The sequence below is a fragment of the Neltuma alba genome, unplaced genomic scaffold, assembly GCF_004799145.2.
Source record: "Neltuma alba isolate B1F8T4 unplaced genomic scaffold, ASM479914v2 tig00011610_pilon, whole genome shotgun sequence".
Classification (NCBI taxonomy): Eukaryota; Viridiplantae; Streptophyta; class Magnoliopsida; order Fabales; family Fabaceae; genus Neltuma; species Neltuma alba.
The window spans coordinates 103,806-126,094 of NW_021636261.1; the positions used below are offsets into that span (position 1 = coordinate 103,806).

At 35.9% G+C, this 22,289-nt stretch overlaps 3 protein-coding genes across 4 annotated transcripts; 2 read left to right on the forward strand and 1 right to left on the reverse strand.

Moving 5' to 3' along the window:
- Window positions 1-45: 45 nt before the first annotated feature.
- LOC114715741 (65-kDa microtubule-associated protein 3) lies at window positions 46-9,751 on the forward strand. Of its 2 annotated transcripts, none has more exons than XM_028900616.1 (13): window positions 46-117; window positions 1,147-1,234; window positions 1,352-1,558; window positions 1,897-2,148; window positions 2,236-2,445; window positions 2,552-2,707; window positions 2,794-2,950; window positions 3,037-3,188; window positions 3,272-3,359; window positions 7,731-7,804; window positions 7,924-7,998; window positions 8,127-8,394; window positions 9,120-9,751. In XM_028900616.1, exons 2-13 carry the CDS (start codon window positions 1,163-1,165, stop codon window positions 9,485-9,487), a joined length of 2,079 nt encoding a protein of 692 aa, XP_028756449.1. In that variant the 5' UTR covers window positions 46-117; window positions 1,147-1,162; the 3' UTR covers window positions 9,488-9,751. The 2 variants fall into 2 exon arrangements, with proteins under 2 accessions (XP_028756449.1, XP_028756450.1); XM_028900617.1 differs by lacking the exon at window positions 9,120-9,751 and adding an exon at window positions 8,795-8,950.
- A 1,789-nt stretch (window positions 9,752-11,540) lies between these two features.
- Window positions 11,541-15,760, forward strand: LOC114715743 (AT-hook motif nuclear-localized protein 1). The gene is made up of 5 exons (XM_028900620.1): window positions 11,541-12,380; window positions 13,611-13,678; window positions 14,291-14,422; window positions 14,631-14,792; window positions 15,086-15,760. Exons 1-5 carry the CDS (start codon window positions 12,005-12,007, stop codon window positions 15,374-15,376), a joined length of 1,029 nt encoding a protein of 342 aa, XP_028756453.1. The 5' UTR covers window positions 11,541-12,004; the 3' UTR covers window positions 15,377-15,760.
- Window positions 15,761-16,415: 655 nt separating this feature from the next.
- LOC114715745 (peptidyl-prolyl cis-trans isomerase FKBP53) lies at window positions 16,416-21,703 on the reverse strand. Its single transcript, XM_028900622.1, has 11 exons — window positions 21,567-21,703; window positions 21,204-21,277; window positions 20,399-20,634; window positions 20,117-20,256; window positions 19,388-19,718; window positions 19,014-19,202; window positions 18,320-18,551; window positions 17,643-17,730; window positions 17,520-17,561; window positions 17,164-17,212; window positions 16,416-16,785 (listed from the first exon to the last, which is right to left on the reverse strand). The coding sequence occupies exons 1-11, from the start codon at window positions 21,577-21,579 to the stop codon at window positions 16,707-16,709; spliced, it is 1,473 nt and encodes a 490-aa protein (XP_028756455.1). The 5' UTR covers window positions 21,580-21,703; the 3' UTR covers window positions 16,416-16,706.
- Between the last annotated feature and the right edge of the window lie 586 nt (window positions 21,704-22,289).

Here is a 22,289-nt window from a genome sequence, read left to right on the forward strand (position 1 = left end):
AATCTCAATTATATTTTCTCTGGAAGATCATTCCTCCGGACCTCTCCTCTCCTCGGGAGCGCAGAAAAAAGAGAATTTGGATTTCCAACACAACCTATTCCCCGCTCTCCCGTTCAGGTTAGTGCTTGGATCATTTGTTTCATCTTCATTTTGTTTCTTTTATTTTCTCAGAATCTTGTTTTCGAGGAAGGTGACAGAAACAGCAGCGAGATTTCCTTGTTTAGGACAGAGGGATTAATAACTCAATTTAAATATATCCTTTTCACTCTTGAACCGTCTCTCTGTGGTTGTTATTCTCAATTTCTCACTGTTGAACCGTCTCTCTGTGTTCTCTTTCTCTTTTTCTTATGAATCATATATTTCTATCCCGTTTTTCAGAGCTGATATATGTATTAATGGCAGAATGCTCTGTTTTTCGTTGGAATTTGAAGTAACGAGTTCTGAACTTCTGATTGATCAATTATCAGTTTTCACTAGCACCACGGGGGATAATGAAAAGAACAATTACTATCTTAGTTGTTTTCATTTTCGATTTTGGACAGTTTGTTTTTTTGAGGTCAAAGACAATGGGATTAAGACAAATGATATTCTCACAGTAGGCAGTAATATAGGATAATATGTTCTTCCAATTAGCTCTTCGGCTTGTCCCATGTAATAAAGGTGCGGCGTGGATTTTTTTTCCCTTCAAAAGTGTCTATAAAGAAAACACTACGTGCTGCATGTTCGGCAATTAAAAATTGAGGGATTGATGCCCGTCCTTTAGGCAATCGCTTTGAATTCTCTCGTCTCAATTAAAATTCTTTTGTAGTATTCCTTGTGCGGGTGGATTTTTTTTTTTTTTTGGAGGGAGACAGGAACACAATTTGAGCGTTCTGTCATTCTAACTGAATCTAAGATGATGGATTCCTGTTTCTTGTATTCGTTTTGCTAGGGCCTCTAAGATGATGAATAATTCTATGCTGGCATTCAATTTCTCTTGATTGGCTGCTCAACTAGTGAGCCGTCAGTCTTCTCATGCAAGTTTTTTTTTGGCTTCTGTAGATGTGAAGACATTTCAATTTATAACACCATCGATTCCCTCCGCTTTGATTTTTTTTTCAATGCTTCAACCTTTAAAATATCCTTTAAAATAGCTTGTTTTTGCAGATAAAAGTGCTCCAGAATGTCTAAACTCCAAAATGACCCTTTTCTACAGTACGAAACAACTTGCGGATCACTTCTATATGAGCTTAAGGTATGCATTATATTTTTCTGATCGATATTGTAAATCTCCCTCCCCCTCCCCTCAAAAGCCCAGTATGTACCATTAAATTGGAGGTGATCTCATCAAAAGTTCACTTTCCATGATCAGAACATTTGGGATGAAGTTGGGGTGTCCAAGACTGAAAGAGATAAAACATTATTTGAGCTCGAACAAGAGTGTCTACATGTGTACAGAAGAAAAGTAGATCAGGCAAACCAGTCTAGAGCTCAGTTAAGGCAGGAAATCGCTGATTCTGAAGCAGAACTTGCAACCATCTGTTCAGCAATGGGAGAACGACCTGTGCATATTAGACAGGTTAGAAACATCCTGCACATTTTTTTATTGACAAGGATATTTTGTAGATTGCTGATTTATGTGCTTTGAGATAAAGCCATCTTAATGAGCTAAGTTGCAAAATTTTTTTCCCGAAACTATTATAGAGATCTGTAGCAAAACTGTATCTATGTGGTTACCATATTATGTATCAAATGAAGAAATAAAGAGGAGCAATTTGCATTCTTGCCAAAAGATGATAAAATTTAAAATAACTATCTGATACTATTTTGAGTTAGATTTTTTGCTGTTGACATTATTTGCTATCCAATTAGACTGCTAAGGAGGACTGGTTCTCTCTTCCTTTGTTCTTTTTCTAGTCTGATAAAAAAGCAGGAAGCTTGAGGGAAGAGCTTCAAATTATTCTTCCAGAGCTGGAGGAGATGCGGAAAAGGAGGTTTGACCGAAGAAATCAATTTCTAGACGTCCAAGAGCAGATACAAGGCATATCTAATGAGATCTATGGCCCCGAAGAATCTGCTCTTCTGAAAAATGATGTGGAGGAATATGATCTAACCTTGATAAAGCTCGAAAAATTGCACAGACAACTGCATACACTTCAAAAAGAAAAGGTCAATTGTTTTCTGTTTGGTCATATTTGAACAGCTAACTTTGGTCCTCTTTGGTACTGATTATGCTTGTATGCTCTTTTTACGCAGAGTGAACGTCTCAAAAAGGTCCAAGACAAATTATATACACTAAAATCTTTAACTTCAGTGCTTGGTTTGGACTTTAAGCAGGCGCTCTGCGATCTTGATCCTAGTTTAGGGGACTCTGAAGGATCTAAGAGTGTAAGTAACGATGCAATCCAGCAACTAGATGCTGCTATACAAAAACTGCGGGAGGTTAAATTACAGAGAATGCAAAAGGTAAATGCTGATTTTTCCTTTTCATTCTTTCTTTCCTTTTGAATTAGAATTTTTTGCTCTTATTTGAGGCTAATGATGGGAAAGACATTTGCTCTTCGTCTGGCAGCTTCAAGATCTTGCGACGGCTATGTTAGAGCTCTGGAACTTGATGGATACACCAGTCGAAGAGCAACAGAAGTTTCAGAATGTTACTTGTAACATAGCTGCTTCAGAACATGAAATGACTGAGCCTAACACCTTGTCTATGGAGTTCATTCATTATGTAAGTTATGGTTAGTTGGATTATGATAACGATATTATTTATTTTACGCGGTTCATAATTGATGGAGAACTTGTGCTTTAACGCAGGTTGAGGCCGAAGTAACTAGGCTCGAAGATACAAAAGCAAGCAAAATGAAAGAGCTGGTGTTGAGGAAAAGAACAGAGCTAGAGGAGATTTGTCGAAAGACACATTTGGTTTCAGAAGGCAGTGCAATCGAATGTGTTGTTGAGGCTATAGAGTCAGGCAACTTTCTGCCGAGTGACATGTAAAGACTCGAATTAAGTGTGTCTCCCGCTAGCTAAGCGTGTGCATCCTCATTTCTGCTGCAGGATCTGTAGACCCAGCTTGTGTACTTGAGCAAATTGAGCTTCAGATTGCCAAAGTAAAAGAGGAAGCGTTTAGCCGAAAAGAAATACTTGAGAAGGTTGAGAAATGGCTAGCTGCACGTGACGAGGAGACTTGGTTAGAGGAATATAACAGAGTTAGTTGGTTACATCCTCCTTTAACATGTTCATTTTGGATATATCTCCTTTTCAATTTGGCTGCTCATTTTGTTTTATCTAGGATGAAAATCGATATAATGCTGGCAAAGGAACTCATCTTATTCTCAAGCGAGCTGAGAAAGCCCGTGCCTTGGTTAATAAAATGCCAGGTAAACATTTAGATCGATACATATTTTAATGGTTTGCCTTAAAGTTGTAGACGGCATTTTTCTTTTCTGGCCCAATGATATAGACAGGACAAAGCTAAGCTTGAAAAATGAACCTGCATAGCATACACATGATCTTTTCAATTTCATGCTAATGTGCTGTTAATAAATTTGAAGGAAAACAAAAGTATTCTTGTGTGCTCTCTTGTTTAATAAAAACCCTTGATCTGAATATACATAAAATAGGTTTAACCCTTGAGTTAGATAAATATTATGTTAACTTGACATAATCAATATAATCTTTTATCCTAAAAAATTATGTTAATACTAAAATCTATAAAAAAAATCAATCAATTAAAATAAATATGAGAAAAATATATGAAATAAAATATTTAAATATTTGAACTCTAACTCTGTGCTTCAAGATGGGGTTGATTAGCATCTATCCTCCAACTTGAATATTAGCTTGTCAAACTTCCTTGAGCTGACGCCTTGGTCATCAAATCTGCCACTTGTGTGTTATAAGAGACCTAGCTGATGTTTTTCCCACAAGAGAAAATAGTATTTTAAGACAAACATGAAAAAAAATACAAAGCCCAAAAACAGAAGTCCATCAAAACAAAGTCCTAAAACTATTTACATTCTAGATAGATAGCACAACAAACCTAATTCTAACAAAAGATCAAGGAAGATGCTGCGCTCAAGAAAGTCAAAGCCCTTGCTGTCTCTTCATCAAAATATACTAGTAGAAAAATTTCACCACCTACATCAACGCCATTGTAAGGGGTAAAGGTTCAAAGAAAACTACCTTAAACATCCTACAGTAAGAAATACTCATTAATCAAATCTGGTCGTTTTGCGGCGTTGAGACTCTTGTTGCCAGCCTTTTGTCTGAATGAACACGCATGATGTAGGCAAATGAGGGATCGATGACAAGGTTTTAGAGCCACTGATTAGATTCATGGTAAGAAGAAGATATGGCAAGTGGTTGATATTAGTGAGTAGAGGCAAAGGGCAAAAGGATGAAGAAGAAGGTGGTGAGAGCAACTCGAAGGAAGATGAAAAAGAGGTAGTGAATGAGGGCATGTCAAGATTAAGAGAGTCATGACTTGTGAGAATGATAGTAGTTAGTGTTGTCCCCTCTCAAACTTATTGCTCTCACGTCTGTAACGAACACTTCCCAAGCCTTCTGATTCACTCTCTGTCTTGGTACTTAAACGAAAAACGTTGTCTTTCCTTGCCTTCTTGCTTTTGTCTTTACAAAATGCTCCTACTTCAATTCTTGTATTCTCCAGAAAAGGAGAAAAAAAACTACTTGGTACTAATAAAAAAGACACTCTGCTGTGTGAGGGAAGTGAAAAGAAAACATGTCTTAATAAAATGACTAGTTTTGATCAGTGAGGTTTTTTTAGCCATTAGATGAAATAAATGGTCAAGATTAGGGCATCAGGGAGGGCACTGGACGAGGGGTAGCTAACACCCCCTCCCAAAAATCTGAAGCACTTAGACCAGCCAAATGGAGAGAGTAGGAGGAAAAGGAGAATCCGTTCTCAACCACATAACAAGCAAAACCGGTTCATGAATCACATTTCCATGACTAATGCTTCGAATAATGCACCACCGACTGGAACCACTATCATCCCTCTTAGAGATAGAGTGGTTGAAAACTAAGTTCATCACTATCATACCTCAAAAAATGGGAATTGAAGCTTTTAGGCCAAGATATGATCTATACCTTCAAATTACCAATAAGGCTAAAGTTGCCACAATCAAACCCTTTAGATTTGAATATTGTTATACAGACAAACCACACCTTTATCAAAAACCCAAAAAAAATTGACGCCGATATAACAAAACATAGACATCTCTAACCTAGCAAAAAATGTCAATTGCAAATCTACAGATCTAATTGATGTTAAACATCCCTTATTCAACTTTCCCCTTGATGCTCCCTCATCAAGCTCTAAAATCACTTTTTTGGCCCATGGTTATGTTGCACAGCTGTTTAAATCACTTGTGTTCAACACTCAGTAATGAGTTTGGATGATCACTCATCAAGCTTACCTATTTACCTATTTGCACTCAGGAGCATTCTGAATGCTTGCTCATCGAGCTTTAATATCACTTGTTTAGCTGATGGTTGAGTTGCGCAATTATTTAAATCACTTGTATTTGTCATTAAACGATTCCCCCCTCTATCTTGGTAAGCTTAGGGAGCATCCAAAAAAGGGTAGAATCCAAAGCATGCTCGGTAGCAACTAGAGGATGCTTATAAATGGACTTGATGCCATATCCTAACCAAAAGCCTTAAAATAGTGAGTTTAGGGAGTGATCTATTTTGGAGAAGTGAAGGAGAAAAGAGGTAGAGAGTCGAGATAGAAGGGAGAGAAAACAAGAAAGGAGGGGGAATTCAAACTAATAGAGAAGAAGAGGGAAAAGTCACTACTCAATATTATTCAATTCTTAAGGCTTCTACAAAATAAGATATACGAAGGGAAGCAACAAGAAAGAAGTTAGAGAGTCTAGATAGAAGGGAGAGAAAATAAGAAAGGAGGGGGAAATCAAACTACTCAATATTTTGTAGAGGGGAAGAGGGAAAAGTCACTACTCAATATTATTCAATTCATAAGGCTTCTACAAAATAAGATCTGTTGATAGCTATTTATAGCCTAATGGGTACCTAAGTGGGATGGGTAACCCTACTCCAAAAAGGGAAGAGGGAAATCAAATTACTAGAGGGGAAGAGGGAAAAGTCACTACTCAATATTATTCAATTCATAAGGCATCTACAAAATAAGATCTGTTGATAGCTATTTATAGCCTAATGGGTACCTAAGTGGGATAGGTAACCCTACCCCAAAAGTTAGCTACTGAGATGGGAGAACCAATTCACTTAAAGACTCTATTGAGCATTACATTCTATTTAACGTGGGACTTAGTATCCCATACTACCAAGTTTCCATCAATTGGCCTATGGAAAACCGACTTCTCGGCAGCTACACTTTATGACACTTCACTCAATATCCTACCGATCAGAACCCTCCGTAGATAGCTCTCTCTGGGACTGTCAACAGTCTGGATCTGGTACTAATTGATGGGTATCTAAGTGGAATGGGGAGCCCTACCCCAAAACCTAGTTGTTGAGGTGAGAGAATCAACCCACTTAAATACCCCATTGAGTGTCCTATTCTACTCAATGTGGGACTTGATATCCTATGCTATCAAGTCCCCATCATAGCCTCAATTCTAACCCTAGGAATTAAAAGAAGAGCACTCTATAATCTTAAAATTAAATGTAAATGACATTCAATGAAATAACTAAATATATGAAATTTCTTAAAGTTCTAATCAATCATTATTTCATATCCCATCATTTCTTCACGACTTGAAGAACTTAGCTCCTAACTCACCTATGTGTGATGTGTGTGTGATCTCGAGATGCGTTAGTCGTCCTCCAACAACAAAACTTGACTCTTCAAGGTGACTTGAACAATAGTGATGTAATGGCAATCAAGACTTTTAAGGTAAGTCAGCGCATGCAGACAAGAGGGGTAGAGAAACTAAAGAGGAGGGAGAGAAAAAGTAAAAAAGGTGGGGGAAGTTAGACTAATGAAGGGGAGAGGGAAAAACTCATTATTCAATATTATTTAATTCATAATGGGTCTACAAAATAAGATGTGTTGAGGGTTATTTATAGCCTTACTTCTAACCATAGGAATTAAAGAAAGAACATTCTAGAATTTTAAAATTAAATAGAAATGACGATTAATGATGATAGAAGATAACTTTCAAATCAACATTAAAATCAACTATTCTCTAATAATAAATAAAATTATGAAATATCTAAAATTTTTAATCAAGCACTATTTCATATCCCATCATTTTCCCCCGCTTAAAGAACTTGGGTCTTGATGAGTTAAAATGGAGGCATAAATATGGGGAAGGAAGGGTGGGATAAAAATCTCAACATAGCACTTTGATCAAATGCTAGACAGATTGCTAGTAATACATGGCAGTGAATGTATCATCATATAAGAAAAGATAAGATTCATAATGAAGATTGATGAGAAAGAGTTGGCAAGATATCTATTGAAAAGAAAATTATATAAAATCTTTTAAAGGGGTTCTGATATGTAGAAGGAAGGTTGTTGGAGGCATGTTGAGGAAAATAGAATGGACACTTTTGAGTTTTGTGAAGAGGCTAGAGGACAACCAAAGGGAACATTTAACAAAGTCCAACCTAATAAAATAAGGCTTGTTATTGCATTCAATCTCCAATAAAATTTTATACCAAACTTTTTATTGAAAAAAATTATAGTCACCAATGTGTTGCTTGTACTTGTATATACATTATTACGATGTCTTTATGCACAGCAATGGTGGATGCCTTGACTTCAAAAGCGATCGCATGGGAAAAGGAAAGAGGAATTGAGTTCACATATGATGGTGTATGTAAGATGCATAAATGAGTTGGCCTTGTTTTGAAAATTTGATGTCACTTATTGTCTGTATGTTACAAGTAAATCCACCCCAATGTCCAAATAGAGTACTGCTGTGTATATTTCAGATCTCTCTGCTTTCTATGCTTGAAGAGTACAATACACTACGGCAAGAGAAAGAGCAAGAACGTCGTAGGCAACGAGTATGGATCTGTTACTGCATTGAAAGCTCAGTCACATTCTTTGAAGTGTCATTTCAATAGATAGTGTATATATATATATTCCTTCATTTCAATTATAACTTGTCAGAAAAATTTTATCGTTGTTTCAGGATCTGAGGAGACTTCAGGGACAAATAGTAGCAGAACAGGAAGCAAGATATGGGTCAAAACCTAGTTCATCAAAGCCTCAAACTCCGAGAAAGGCATCTAGGATGCCCGCTGGAGGTGCAACTAATAAAGGACATGGTGGAGCAACGTTTCAAACAACAAAACATGATTCGAAAGGTACTGAGTCACGCTCAACGAGGAAGACCGACAATGCTCACCAACTTGATGAATACAATCATTTGGATGATGGCGACTCTTCTTTATCATCAGGTAGTTTCTATTTAACTGTTGCAACTTACTGTTTATGGTTTGCAGTATTCTCACTTTGTAAGAATTTGGTAACTGTGTTTCTTCCTGTTTGGCTGAGAAGAGAACACAGAGATCAAGCAATCATTACACATATTAAGCCGCCTATACTCTGGATTAAGGAAGTGGTAAGAGGGTGGGTGGGGTGTGGGATGGTATAGTTTCTAGGTCCAAAGATTGTTAACCAAAAGAGCATAATTGTTGGTAAGATCAAAATTTTGCTTCTGTTCTCTCTCTCTTTTTTTTTTTTGGGTCCATTTTCTCATCGAAAGCAGTGAAATAATCAATCACCATGAACAGAAGTTAACGCTTATAATTTGCCAACAGAAGAAGGATATATTTGTTCACGTTTTCCTTTTTTTAGACGATGATGCTCCAACAGATTCTCCCCACTATTCTTGACGGCTTTGTTATAAGAGTGCTTGTGGTGGACCCCCGGAAGGTGTAGGCATTTTTTTTGTCTTTCATATTGAAGCAGGAAGTCAAAGCTACATCAGCTGATAAATTTTCCCATAATTTCTGGCTGGTATATTTAGCAAAGCTCTTTCCTTGGTGTTTGTGTTTCACATCGGTCCCACAAAATAGCCATAAACAAGAATGTATATATATTTCTTACCATGTTTCTCTCATACTTCATAGACCACATTCGAACTCTCACATGTTGTCTTCCACCTCCTTTGATTATGCAGCAACAATGTACGGCGTTGCCGGTGTCACTAGAAAAAAGCATTCACTTCGTGACATAAAATCTCCTATGACGAGACAACCTTTTTGTCCTATATCTTCAGCAACAGTATCATCAAGAGCAAACATGGCAGATAAGTTGAGCGTACAGAGCGAAAAGTCGCAGAAAGTCATGGCACTAAAAAATGTGTCATTCACTACTCCCTCCAAGATAGCGGCAACAATGATAGAAGAAGATGCTGAAGAGAACAAGACTCCCAAAGTACTGCCTATCCCTATCCCCACCACACCGTCGTCGGCACTTTCAGTCTCCATGAAAATGGCTATGACTCCGGCCTCCTCCTCCTCCCCTGTCAGTTCCATTTGGCTGTGACTCTGTGGTTCAAGAGATAGAATACTCCTTCGAGGAGAGAAGAGCTGGGTTTGTGTTGTGGTAGCATTTTCTTTTAAAGAAAATCATTTGAATTCTTCTGTGGTAGAGAAGCTTTCAAGTCAATTGTAATTGGCTTCCCAGTCATGTACGTATATATAGTCTATCATATTCTCCATTCTGGAGGTTTTCTAACTGGATACTGTTTTGCTGTTTTGCTGTTTTGGGCTTTTTATTTATTGGAAACATGTCTCTCATTTTTGTGCCTGTAAAAATATGCTTGATTCGTGTCACTTGCGTCCAAGGCTATATATTTATACCCATAAACAAGAATCTGTGAGTGATGGCAAACACTACAAATGGCCAAAAAAAAGAAGCCCAAACAATGTAGGGCACTGGAACTGGACACAAGAATCCAAATCCAAGAATGGGTCAACAATATCAATAAATTAGTGTAAAAATTCTAGTTGATTACAGCAAATAGGACGAAAACCGGCACCCAGACAAAACTACCCCCTTTGTTTAATCTTATTGATTTTTTCTCACTTGGGGTATTATTGCTCCTGAATTGTATGTAGCACCCTGCAATAAAGTTTATCCCGCGATGAAAGGGATTGGTGCATATACATTTCGCATTTATTTATCTTCCCAAACAACACTATCATTTGAATTGGACATGTGAAACAATCTGAACACGCGAGGGGACACTGACAACACTGTTTTATTGTTTGACATGCTTGCAAATTAGAAAAGGATCATAATTAGGATGTGCAAACTTTAACGGCTACAAGAGTATCAAGCAAGAATGCTTGTTCCCAGCCCACAGTCCCAAATTTTTCACAGTTGTTTATAGTATCACTTGGCACATTGGAATCTCTTTTCTATTTTTAAGTTGTTATGAGAAGAGATTATTTTAGAGGTACATGTTCAAAAATACATATTTAAACATTGGAATCTCTTTTCTATTTTTAAGTTGTGATGATAAGAGATTATTTTAGAGGTAAATGTTAAAAAATACATATTTAAAAAAATTTCTCTAAAGTAGTGACATAAAAAATTCAGAGTTTTGAAAATTTAAAATCTGACTTAAGAACCTTACAGTCATAAACATCAAATTAACCACTTGCTTGTTGCTTCTTGTGTCCTTTCTTTGCATTGGGTCTAATTCTTTTATCTGTTTGTTAGATTTTAGAGTTATCTAATTTGCTGTCCAATAAGAGATTAATTTTTCATTGTTAATATGGGAAAAAAAATTTTAAAAAAAATTTTCTTTTACTATGACACTGATTGAATAATTTATTTTTAAAAAAATATTCAATAAACAAACATAAAAAAGAAGGTGAAAGTAATATTTGGGAGTAAAAACATTTTTACAATTTTTAAGCACCCTTTTACGAGAGCATATAATTAACTTTAACTTTTATTTTTCACCAAATAGAAATATTTATGGTATCATATGCTTCATCATCATCCAATCTAATGTATACTGTATAATTATATAGTATAGATCTTTCTGGAAATTATTAAAAAAAATTATAATGTGATAATATCTTAATTTATTTTGATTATCTCATTGAGTGAGGACTTTTCAATTTTAAGAGTTTTGGTCAACTTTAATTTCACTGTAAAGATAAACAACTTGTCAGTAGTTGGAGCAATGGGGATGGCCAGAAGCTTAACTTTACAGCTTTGTGGGTATAAATATTTAAAGATCTTACTTAAATAAACGACAAATTCAAATAAAAAAGGTATTTCCTCTCTTTTCGAAAAACAATCATATTCATTTTTTAATTTGTTCAAATTCAAATTAGGTGCATCCCTATTCACATTCATGATTCATTTAATAGATCTTAAACCACTTTTTATTAAATTTACAAGACGGACGTGAACCAATTTCTTAACCGCAATTTATACTTCCAATTTTGCAATTAAAATATTAATTAATAATTAAATCACCAATATTTAATTACTTCATTAATCTTATTTAATTATAAATTTTCAATTTTCAACTTTATTTATTTACTACTCCTTTTCCTGCAAAACCCTAAATTCACATATCACGCCGGAGAAATTTGTGAAGCAGATGAGTTAATTTTCTCCGTAATTGTTGATATTTTTTCTCGAAATTCTGGAAATTTTGAAGCTCTCTGTAGTTCCTGCAATGGTGGAGATTTGAGTTTCAGCACTGTATATTTGTCTCAGAAGAGGTTCAACTTCTGCGATTGCACTGCTAGATTTTTCGTCTGTTTCATCATTTCAGAGAAAAAGCTTTTGATCTGTTGAAGTTTTCTGTCAGCTTGCAATTTTCCTTTTTGAGCTCGAACGTCATTGTTGTACTATTTCTGGGTTTCCTTCTCCTGATTCAAATATATTCCTCCGCAGAAAGCAACAACATTCAAGATTATATATATTATTGCTCTAATTATTTGGGTTAAAAATAAGGTTTGAAACCTTCAATGGCTGGGGTTTAAGCATTTTTTGAGGTTTTGGTGTTTCTTTTGTTTTCTCTGATTTATATAAATGGAGGAAAAGGAGAGTTTTGGTTCTGGGCTTGTGCTGAAGGATAACGATGCCCCGGACAGCTTCCACGTAGCTTCGAGGAATGAAAACTCCGGTCAGTTCACCGGCGGGACCGAAGCAGCGGCTCCGGCTCCTGTAAGTGCTCCAGCAACGGTGACGGGGACGGCGACTCCAGGCACAGATGTTAAGAAGAAGAGAGGGAGGCCAAGGAAGTATGGTCCCGATGGCTCAATGGCCTTGGCGTTGTCTCCCATGCCGATTTCGTCGTCAATTCCGTTGACCGGTGACTTCTCCGGTTGGAAGCGGGGCAGAGGGCGGTCTGTTGAATCTACGAAGAAGTCGTTTAATAAGTATGAGGTCGAAAGCTCAGGACCAGGTAGTTTAAATTTTCTCGCACTTTGATCTTTCACTTCAGTTACTGCTTGAGCTTTGTTTTACTGTAATATCTTTTGCTGGTTCCGTTTTACTGTTACATTTGGTCTCCTCGAACATGGGATGACAATAAGTAGGTTGGATTCTTTATAGCCTTGTCATTTACTTCTGAGGCATGGGAATCTTATCTGACTTTTTCCTTGGTACATATCCAACCATGTGGACGGTTAACTAATTCCTTTGATCTTTCTTTTATCAATGCATATTTATTTTCTGGGATTCGATTAGTGTCTTTATAATGGTATAATGGGACTTGTAGCTTAGATTCCTTTCAGATCTGGAATAGAAGTTGGAAGGAGGAAGGGATAGGTTACTGTAAAATCTATAAAAAGGTGAAGTCAAGTCATCTATCTTTTCAGGAAGGGCAAGATTTTTTTTTTTTTAAATAATTACAGAGAAAGTGATGGACTAATAGGAGGGGCTGACATGTCCAGTTGTTTCCCGGCAGAGACCTCAAACTAAAATGTATTTTTAAAAGCATGCTTCCTGCCTTGCAGGATATGATTGGCCTGGAACCTTGGCATATTGCTAATTAATGATGATGAGCAAGTATTATTCTTGAAATGACATGATTTCGAATGAGTACTATTCATATTTATATTATCGCCATGGATGAAAGAGTGAACTCTGGGATGATGGTTTTAAATTCTATGAACGTTAGTGTTCTCTGTGTTAGATACATGTGCATGTCACAAAAGGCAGGACTTGTGACACTACATTTTATGGTAGTTAATTAATTTGTTATGTTCAGCTTTGAAGCAGGACATGCTGATTCTTTATATTTAAAGGCTCTATGCTGGTTCTAATTGTTTGACGCAGCTTTAATTGTCTGGTTAAAAAATAGATTTATATACAACAGAGTTTATTAGTTTAGATATGACATTGATTGCAACTCCTGTATGAGGCCAGAGTTCTTAACATGCTTTCCCCTTTGTTTTCTTTTTTTTTTTCTTTTTTTTTTTAAAGAAAATAATTGTGGTTATTGTATTTCTGAAAGAAATGAAAAGTGTGTTGCATATGTCTGGATGCTGCATGAAGTTTACTTGATTTTGTGAATTCCTTTTATTTAACGAAACAATAAGTGCAACTGGATCGTGTTCCAGAAATTGTCATTCTCAACTAGTAACCAGTTATTCTCCGTCTCTCTATTCATTTATCTACCTACGTTTTATAGGTAATGGACTCGCATACTCAGTTGGTGCCAATTTTACACCTCATATACTTACAGTTAACGCTGGCGAGGTATTCATTTCATTTGCCTTTTGGCTCTAGATATCATGAATTGGTCGGATTCTATCGTCTGTGTATGATATAGAAGAAATGCATGGTTAATCATTTCATTACTGTGTACCATGCCATAATTTTTTAATCTGATGTGTCAAGCGTAAATTACCTAGGCACACGTGATGTATTATATTTTCCTTTTTGCATGAAAAAATGTATGTTTTTAATAATTTATTTATTTGAATAAAATGTGTATGTATTTATGTATGCCTGCATGTTTGCCAATATTTATGACATGCCTTTAACAACCTATGAAATAATTGTGTGAGATTGAAATTGTTCGCTTCATAGTAATTATTAATGACAATCTAGTCTTTAATCAGGAGTGGTGGTAAACCCCCCCCCTTTTTATACAGAGTAGTGTTAACTATATGCTTCAGTGAATTCGTACGAGTATTTGCATACATATGCCTCAATATGTTGTTTATATATGCATGCATAACATTATTATAATGATAACAATCAATGGAATCATATCACTGTTCCCGAAGATTGTGAATGCAGGAAAATAAGTGTGTTGTCTTTGTTGTATTTGTGTACGTATTCTGATTTTCCACTGGTCTGCCATAGGATGTCAACATGAAGGTCATGTCCTTCTCTCAACAGGGATCTCGTGCCATTTGCGTTCTTTCTGCGAATGGCATGATTTCAAATGTAACACTTCGACAACCAACTTCTTCGGGTGGTACTTTAACTTATGAGGTGAGTGTAGTCCTAAATACTTCTCTACCTATAAAGTTCATATAAAACAGTAAGTGGGTTTCAAAATATGTAACATCGACATTCTTTGCGCAAATGCAACCTGCTCTTTCTGGCATTGCACCCACTAGTCGATGTTAGTGTTAGGTTTTTTTTTAATTGTACTTTTTAATATCTTCCCTTATTAGTGGCTTATTCGATGCTTTTATAGGGACGATTTGAGATTCTTTCTTTGTCTGGTTCATTTATGCCAACTGAGAATGGGGTAACAAGGAGCAGATCTGGTGGAATGAGTGTGTCTTTGGCAGGTCCAGATGGTCGAGTGGTTGGGGGTGGACTTGCTGGTCTGTTGGTTGCTGCAGGCCCTGTGCAGGTACACTATCTTAGTTTTAAGGGAATATTCATTACAAAGTTATAATATTCGAGCACTTTCTGATGTTGTGAAGTCTACGTTCTTAAAAGCTCAATCGCTGCAGTCTTTCATTTTTATAATTGAGTTTCAACACTGGCTACATGTTGGCCTGAGTTCCCCAAAATCTAACTTGTGAGGGGCAATTTAGAGATTACATATGAGATTCACTTAGTAGTTCAAGGTTTTTGAGTTGAAAAGACACTTGACACCGGTAAAGAACCAAATTACATTCTCATACATTTTTTACGCCTCAGGTTGTCGTGGGTAGTTTCCTTCCAGGTTACCGGCAGGAACACAAACACAAGAAGCAGAAGACGGAGTATATATCTACTGTCACACCTCCCCATTTTAGTCCTGTCTCTGACCAAGAATTTCATGTTAGTTTTGGAGGAGTAAAGCCTATTCTAACACCAGCTTTTCAAGGAGACAATGCTGCTTGTTTTAGCAATGTTCAAGGCTCCAGGGACTCATCTACCGATGATAGATCGTCCTTTCCTGAGAAGGAGTCCAACACCAGCCTATCAAATGCTGGGATTCCTGCTTAAACATGGTTGCTGGTAATGCAATATTCTTCCCAAGTCACCCGCATCTAGGCTCACTCACTCTTTCTGACACTTGACATTTAACCTGTCAGGTTCCGGATCAAGGGACCTTGATAGTCAGATGAGTGTTTTTAACTGTTGTTGTACCAGTTAAAACTTAGGCGTTAGGAAATATGTTTGTTGGGTAGGCTTTCATGTGTCTGTTCTTATGATGTATCTGTAGTGTAACAGTTAGATGTAGGAAATACGTTGTGCTATTTTCTTCCTTTTTTCCACATTGGCTCGGAATGACCGAAATGTTGAGTGGAATGCGGGTGTCTTCTGAACTGTAACACTAAATATCATTTGTTGTTGAAAGAAAAAATTGCACCCGAGTTTTCATCGTTATTTTGGTTTCTTATTTTCGAGTCTCTCATTTGACATCTGTGATAAACTTGTTTGATGTTGGTGGTGCTTCTCTTGAATTGAAATTAGAATTAAATCATTGATTGGCTCTACGATAACTTTGCTGTACTCGTTCAACGGTTCAAGTGACAAATGATGATATGTAAAAACCTTACGAGAGGTTAGATGGTAGATCGAAGAGCATCAAAAATGGAATTCACAAATGTTCCTTTCTAGCTGGATTTGTAAAATCTGAATATTTTCAACTGATAAACAATTTGTACTATCCCACTTTAATCCATTCTTTCTAAAGTTTAAATTCTTAATTTTTAATTTCAATTAAACATTTGAATTGGTATTGACTCGATATGAACCACACAAAGTCTAGAAAATAAATCATACTAATTAAATTATTATATATTTAGAGAAACATAAATATTTTAAACAAAATTAAATAATTATATATACATCGCCCTGGAGAAAAAATACCTAGACTGAAAATCCAATGGATGCATCATAAGTAAATTTTGGGGCATGATTTCTAATTTGTCAGTTCATGATTAAGCATCATCAAAAATTCATCAAAAGGATTTATACCCAGATCATTTCAAGCAACAAAAAGGAAAAATAGCTGTAGTAACACTAGGGAAAACGAGGGTGACCAAAAAATTTCCTCAGATTTCATCGTGTTCAGAACTCATTTTGCTATGCAACATTGAATCTCATGATGACTATTGAATTACGTTATCCAAAGTAAAATGCAACTCCATTGACAAAACTGTATAGGTCTAATTTTTGATCTTTTGGGACTTATGGAGAGTCCTACTTCAATTCAAACTCATTCAAAACTTGTACTCACAAAATATTTGACACTTGAGCCTATGATGGTGGCAAATGTATAAATATAGGGCGCTTGTTTCCTGCCCTAATGGGAGAATCTGCAGTGAAATCAGCGAACATCGATCAACTCAACATCAAATACAAGCCAAGAATTTGGAGGTATGCTTCCAGCACGTTTATCTCCATAACTGTAACCAAAAAATATAACCCAACTTAGCACAAAAAATACACAGGAAAGTTTTACAAAACGCTCAACCTTTTGAGGGATCCGGTTCCGCATATTTAATCTTTCTTGGTTGAATTATAAATCAGAATTGCAGCTGAAACTGAAGAGCATCAATTCTAGAGATGGCGAAGCTCTTTGTTAGATTTACCCAAATCATTTAAATACAAATCATGGGGTCATAAATATGATACCCCATTTATGATCGGGTAAACAATTTTCAGCAGCAAAACCAGATTAAAACAATCAAGAGTTAAAAGAGGTAATGTCGAAAGGGAAATTTAATTAGTCAATGGGACCGCTGAAGATAACAAAATGCAAGGAAAATGAGGCAAATTCATACCCCATGGATGGTGGAATTGTGATTCTTCTTTTGTCCCCAATTCTCATACCTGAGGGAAAAAAAAGAAAAAGATAATTACAGTAAAGGAATGTTGTGACAGCTTCAAAAAGCAAGTAATAAATTAATTACACATTTCTCCTAAATTTTGTTCAACTCACACAAACATTCTATTTTATATTTAGTCCCATTTTTTTGATATCAAAATACCCTCCATCTATTTTAGTAAAAGATGTATTTAAGCAAATGTAAATTTGAAAAAGTATCATAACTGTTACTTTAAGGGAGATCTGTGTATATTTCAAAATATAAAGGCATATCAGTCTCATCAGAATTCAAGTAAATTTAGTATATATTACCATTGACCCCAACGTCCCAACCCTTTATGACTTGCCCTATACCTGCAAATCAGAAAGAAATTAGGGAAAGATAATATGCAGGTAAAGATATATTTTGCCCACTCACATCAATAAAATATATACCAAGGCGAAATTTAAAGGGTGCTCTTCCAATATTTGAGTCAAATATTTTCCCATTTTTCTGTAGCTTGCCAATGTATCTAACACTGATCTGAAAGAAAACTAGATCCCGTGATTAGCTGAACAGATTAGAGAAGTTGGGAAAAGAAACCAAATACTCTAAAGTAAAATTATTGTAGTAGTGACGTAACATGCATAAATTCGTTTGTGGTTATATCCATCATGGCCATGCGGGAAATACCAATAAAAATGCCTATAGCCAATGTCAAAGGTTATTTCTTTTTTTCTTTTTTTTAATTTACAGTGCAGCGAGTTTAAATCACATGAACTGCACCCTGGACCAGAAGCATCAGAGCAACTATGGATAAAGTAATAATTAACAGAGGTGCTTAATTCAGGATGTCTTTCAACTTATTTCTTAGCAATTGCTCTATATCACTAAACCAAAATACTGAATAATTTATCTGACATCACTTCACGGGCATTCAGACTTAAATCAAGATAAGTATAAATAAAGATTGAAACACGTGAGCTCCTAAAATATTGAAACTTGTAATACATAATACATAAGTTCTCATGCCAGAATGGGAAAAAAGCTGTACTTGGAAAAAAAACACGCATAATCATTATTCAGACATTCCAACCATCTAAAAATCAATAAGTTCAATATAATGAACGACCTGTTTTCCAGCAGTAGCTTTTTTGCCATCTGGTTTACCCATGGATAGTTCCTCGACAACTAACCCATTTGGGAAGGTTCTTATTTGAGATGGCTTGGCTTCTATTTCCTCCTCTCCTCTCTCAGAGGGGGATATATTCTGATTTCCCGTAGCTGTGGAAGTTTGATTTGCATTAGTTCCCCCTTCATCCTTAGTCTTCTTCTTCTTCTTCTTTTTCTTCCCATCAAGAATGCTGTCCATAGGCACAAGAAATTTAAACAAGGTGATTAATTACAAAACTTGATTACCTTCAACTTAACGTTCGTAAAACATAAGCTCACAACACATCAGATCACATCCCTTCTAGTTCCACATTTTTGTTTCAACCTCTCACTAAATCTACAAATTCTAACCCCAAAACCTTCCTTTATGTCATTAGCATTAATTTGCAATTTTAATGGTTTGAGCTGCTTCAAATTACAGGCTATTCAGAGTTTCTAGGAGCAAGAGCTTGTATTTTGTGAGCACTTATGAGCTTAATCTGCAATCTACAATGTTAATAAAGGAGAGATTTCAGTACAAATGACTGCACTATGATCTAATTTCAAATCAATGAGAATTCCCCAGGTAAGGAAGTTGACATGTTATAAAATACTTTCCCTAATTTATTAAAACACAAGAATACAGTATGAACAAAACAAATCGATGATCTTACTTTTCATTGTATGCATTTCCTTTACGCTGATCCTCAGCAGGAGAATCATGATCCGGGCTGGGTGTTATTTTCACCTCAGCAGGATGCTTACCATCTGAACTAGCATCATGAGTCTCAATGCTATCACCAGATACTTTAGCACTGTCCCCTTTACCTTGTTCTTTCAACTTCTTTTTCTTTGTCTTTTTCCTGAAATCATCATGAGAAATATTTAGTGCAACACAGACTTCCAGCGGGAGGACACCAGGGGGGGTCGATTCTTCTCTTTCTTGTAATACAATTTTATTTTGTTTTCATTCCCCTTACTCCTAGAAGAGTGACAGAAAATGTCATAATAAAACTAGTTCTTAGAAGTAATCAATCTAGTATCTCACCCTTCAAGATGCTCATCTTTGTCAGCACCTTCAACTTTTCGTTTCAGTGTTGCAGCATAGTCATCATCTTTCACTTTCTTTTTCTTGGCCTTCTCAGTTTTCTTATGTGTCTTTTCTCCTTTTGCTTCTTCCATCAGAGAAGTAGAAATTGGAAAACCATCTTCATCTTCACTTTCCAAAACATGGACACCCTTATCACCCCTAACAACAATTTGCTGCTGGGAATTTTTGCCATCCTTGGAGTTAGGCATTTGAACCTTTTTCTTTGACTTCTTGGAAGCATTATCTCCACTTTCGGGCTTATCATCGTCTACTATTTCCTCAATTACCACTGTAAGAGAAGCAATAGATCATATAAACTTGATCTGCATATTTCAATGTACGTTAAAAACATACTGTGAATAGTGCATCATATGGGATGATTACTATGTATAGCTGCAATACACAGAAAAGATTATAATGGTCACTGTTTTTGTATTGAATATAACATGTGCAAAGAATGACCAATAATCAGATTAACATTTCATCAATAAACATTGATTTGAGCGCTTCTCATGCGTTGTACTTGGGTATGACAGTCCAGCGGACATAAGATTTGAGACTATATTTAATTTAATGCTCATGCATCTGTCTATATAAAACGTCTTATAAACACCTGTTAGGAATAATAACAGAAACACGCATGCTGATTTGATGGTTTAAGAAGGTTCAGCAAAACAATCAAATTACCTCCACTGTTTGGGACAGGTGAAGGTGGATAAGACTCAATATCACTATCATCAATGAAGCCATCCGCATATTCATCTTCAGTGTTGTATTCAGAAGACTCCTCTGTCTCTGTATCGGCAATACCCTCTCCAAAAGAATCACTTTCACATTGTCATAGGGAAACATGGGAAATATATAATAGTAATATACCGTGTACTGTCTTCATCAAAAATTACACACACACACACACACACGTGAACAAAATTAAAAATCAGATCAATGGCACTTATTCAAAAAGGATACTACTCATAGTCATCCCTAAGTTCATCCCCATCAGCAGCTTCAAAGAAACCAGAGAGATGGATACTTCGTGGACCAATGACTGAGAAGGCCACTAAATCATCTTCATCAAACTCAAGATTCAAAGGGCACGACTCAGTATTATTTGGCAGCAATGAGCATAAAAAGACTGGATTTTTATGTCCAGTAGAACATTGGAGAATGCTTTTCTCAATTGATGAGCCAAGGCCTAAGGTTGCCTGAATTATTAAGAGAGGAAATGGAGATACATAAGGAATCAACGTTGTTTGACTCAATTTAGAAACATTGAAGTCCCCCATGCATTTAGCAGACATATGGATACAATTATACATGCAAGTACATGTATGCTAATCACTAAGAGTCCCTGGTTAAGTTGGTATAGAAGAATCACGAAATCACCTAATTACACTTACTGTGGATGCTCGTTATGGAATGGATTATAGTGTATAAGATAAGGCAATGATAGCTCTAAGTTTATCATAGTATGTTCAATCAACCTGATTCTTGACTTGCAGAAATAAAACATATTACAACCTTAAGAGCTATTATAACTTAAGAAGCATGACCATTGGCAATTGACATGACAAAATTATAAGTATCCGACACAACATAAAGCGTAATGTTGTAAACGCAGGACATAGATATGGACAAAGCTCCTTGCTTGAGGTCTCTATGCTTCCTAGAGTAATAGCAGAACTCAGAAAATCAATGAGAACTTAAACTAAGGACACAGCTTCGATTTAGTATGTGAAAAATAAAAACTTGGACTTCAATGTGCAAAAGAGACCTGAGTTACATGAAGCTTCCCCTGCACATTGTCCGCGTGATAAGGATAAGGTTTCCCAGGTTTCACTTCGATACCTGCGGTTAAAAAGGAGAATTACAACTAAAGAAAAGTAAGTCAAGGGATCAAAATCATCGAGGGTCAATAAGAAAAGGTCAAAAGCAGCAAATCCCTCTATCCAAGAAATAAAAGTAAGAATCAAGATTCATTTCTAAAAACGGGATGCGTTGGGATGCTGAGTGAAGAACAAAAAAAACTAGCCGAGAAAACTTTAGCTACTGAGCCCGTAATCAATCCGGGAAAAATAAATGAAATGCGAAAGAAGATAAAAAAAAAAAAATTATGAAGAACAACGAGGTTACTAACCCCAGAATCCCATTGTTCCAGTGAAATCCTCAATGACGTTAGGGTTTCAGGATTCCACAATGGAATTCGCAGCTCTCTTAAACCCTTGACAGCCCGTCTTAAAAGGCCAAAACCCTACAGTTTGCACATGCAGTGATGCGCCGTCTCAGCTCAGGTCATGAACAAAATGTAAATGGGTTACCAAAAAAAGAAGAATGTAATTACAATTAAAAAAAAAGATGAATGTAACACTGATAGCTTCTTCTGTTTTAAGGTATAAAATAATCAGAAAATTAAATGTTTCAATGTGTAAAACTTGTTAATTAAAATATGGTACATATAATTTCTCAAAAAATTACGTATTTATTAGTATAATAGTATAATTGCGTGTTTAATATATACTACCTCCGGTCCTTAATATAAGACCATGTTTAACTTTTATTTTGATCATAAATATAAGACCCCAATCCATTTTGTCTCTCATATTTATATTTTTTTTCCAAAGTAACCCTTCTAACAATAATAGTTCTAATTAATACACTTGATTAGTAAGGATATTTTAGAAAAGACAATATCTATTTAGGACAAATAACTAATTCAATTTACTTCTTTAATCTCCTCAAATTAGTCAACCAACTCTTATAATTAGGATCGGAGGTAGTATGAATTAAAAATTTTGAAAAAGATAAAAATTTGTTGTATATTTTCATTATTGCCTTAATGGGGCCACATGCTTCCACCAAT

What these genes read in the sequence shown, in the direction of transcription:
- LOC114715741 (XM_028900616.1), top strand. Translation starts at nt 1,163, where the DNA reads ATGTCTAAACTCCAAAATGACCCTTTTCTACAGTACGAAACAACTTGC. An exon ending in ATACACTTCAAAAAGAAAAG is followed by an intron (nt 2,149 to 2,235) that starts GTCAATTGTTTT and finishes CTTTTTACGCAG; the next exon opens with AGTGAACGTCTCAAAAAGGT. An exon ending in AATTACAGAGAATGCAAAAG is followed by an intron (nt 2,446 to 2,551) that starts GTAAATGCTGAT and finishes TTCGTCTGGCAG; the next exon opens with CTTCAAGATCTTGCGACGGC.
- LOC114715743 (XM_028900620.1), top strand. Translation starts at nt 12,005, where the DNA reads ATGGAGGAAAAGGAGAGTTTTGGTTCTGGGCTTGTGCTGAAGGATAAC. An exon ending in TTACAGTTAACGCTGGCGAG is followed by an intron (nt 13,679 to 14,290) that starts GTATTCATTTCA and finishes GGTCTGCCATAG; the next exon opens with GATGTCAACATGAAGGTCAT. An exon ending in TTGCTGCAGGCCCTGTGCAG is followed by an intron (nt 14,793 to 15,085) that starts GTACACTATCTT and finishes TTTACGCCTCAG; the next exon opens with GTTGTCGTGGGTAGTTTCCT.
- LOC114715745 (XM_028900622.1), bottom strand. An exon ending in ACCCTTTAAATTTCGCCTTG is followed by an intron (nt 17,562 to 17,642) that starts GTATATATTTTA and finishes TCTGATTTGCAG; the next exon opens with GTATAGGGCAAGTCATAAAG. An exon ending in TTGGGACGTTGGGGTCAATG is followed by an intron (nt 17,213 to 17,519) that starts GTAATATATACT and finishes TTTTTCCCTCAG; the next exon opens with GTATGAGAATTGGGGACAAA.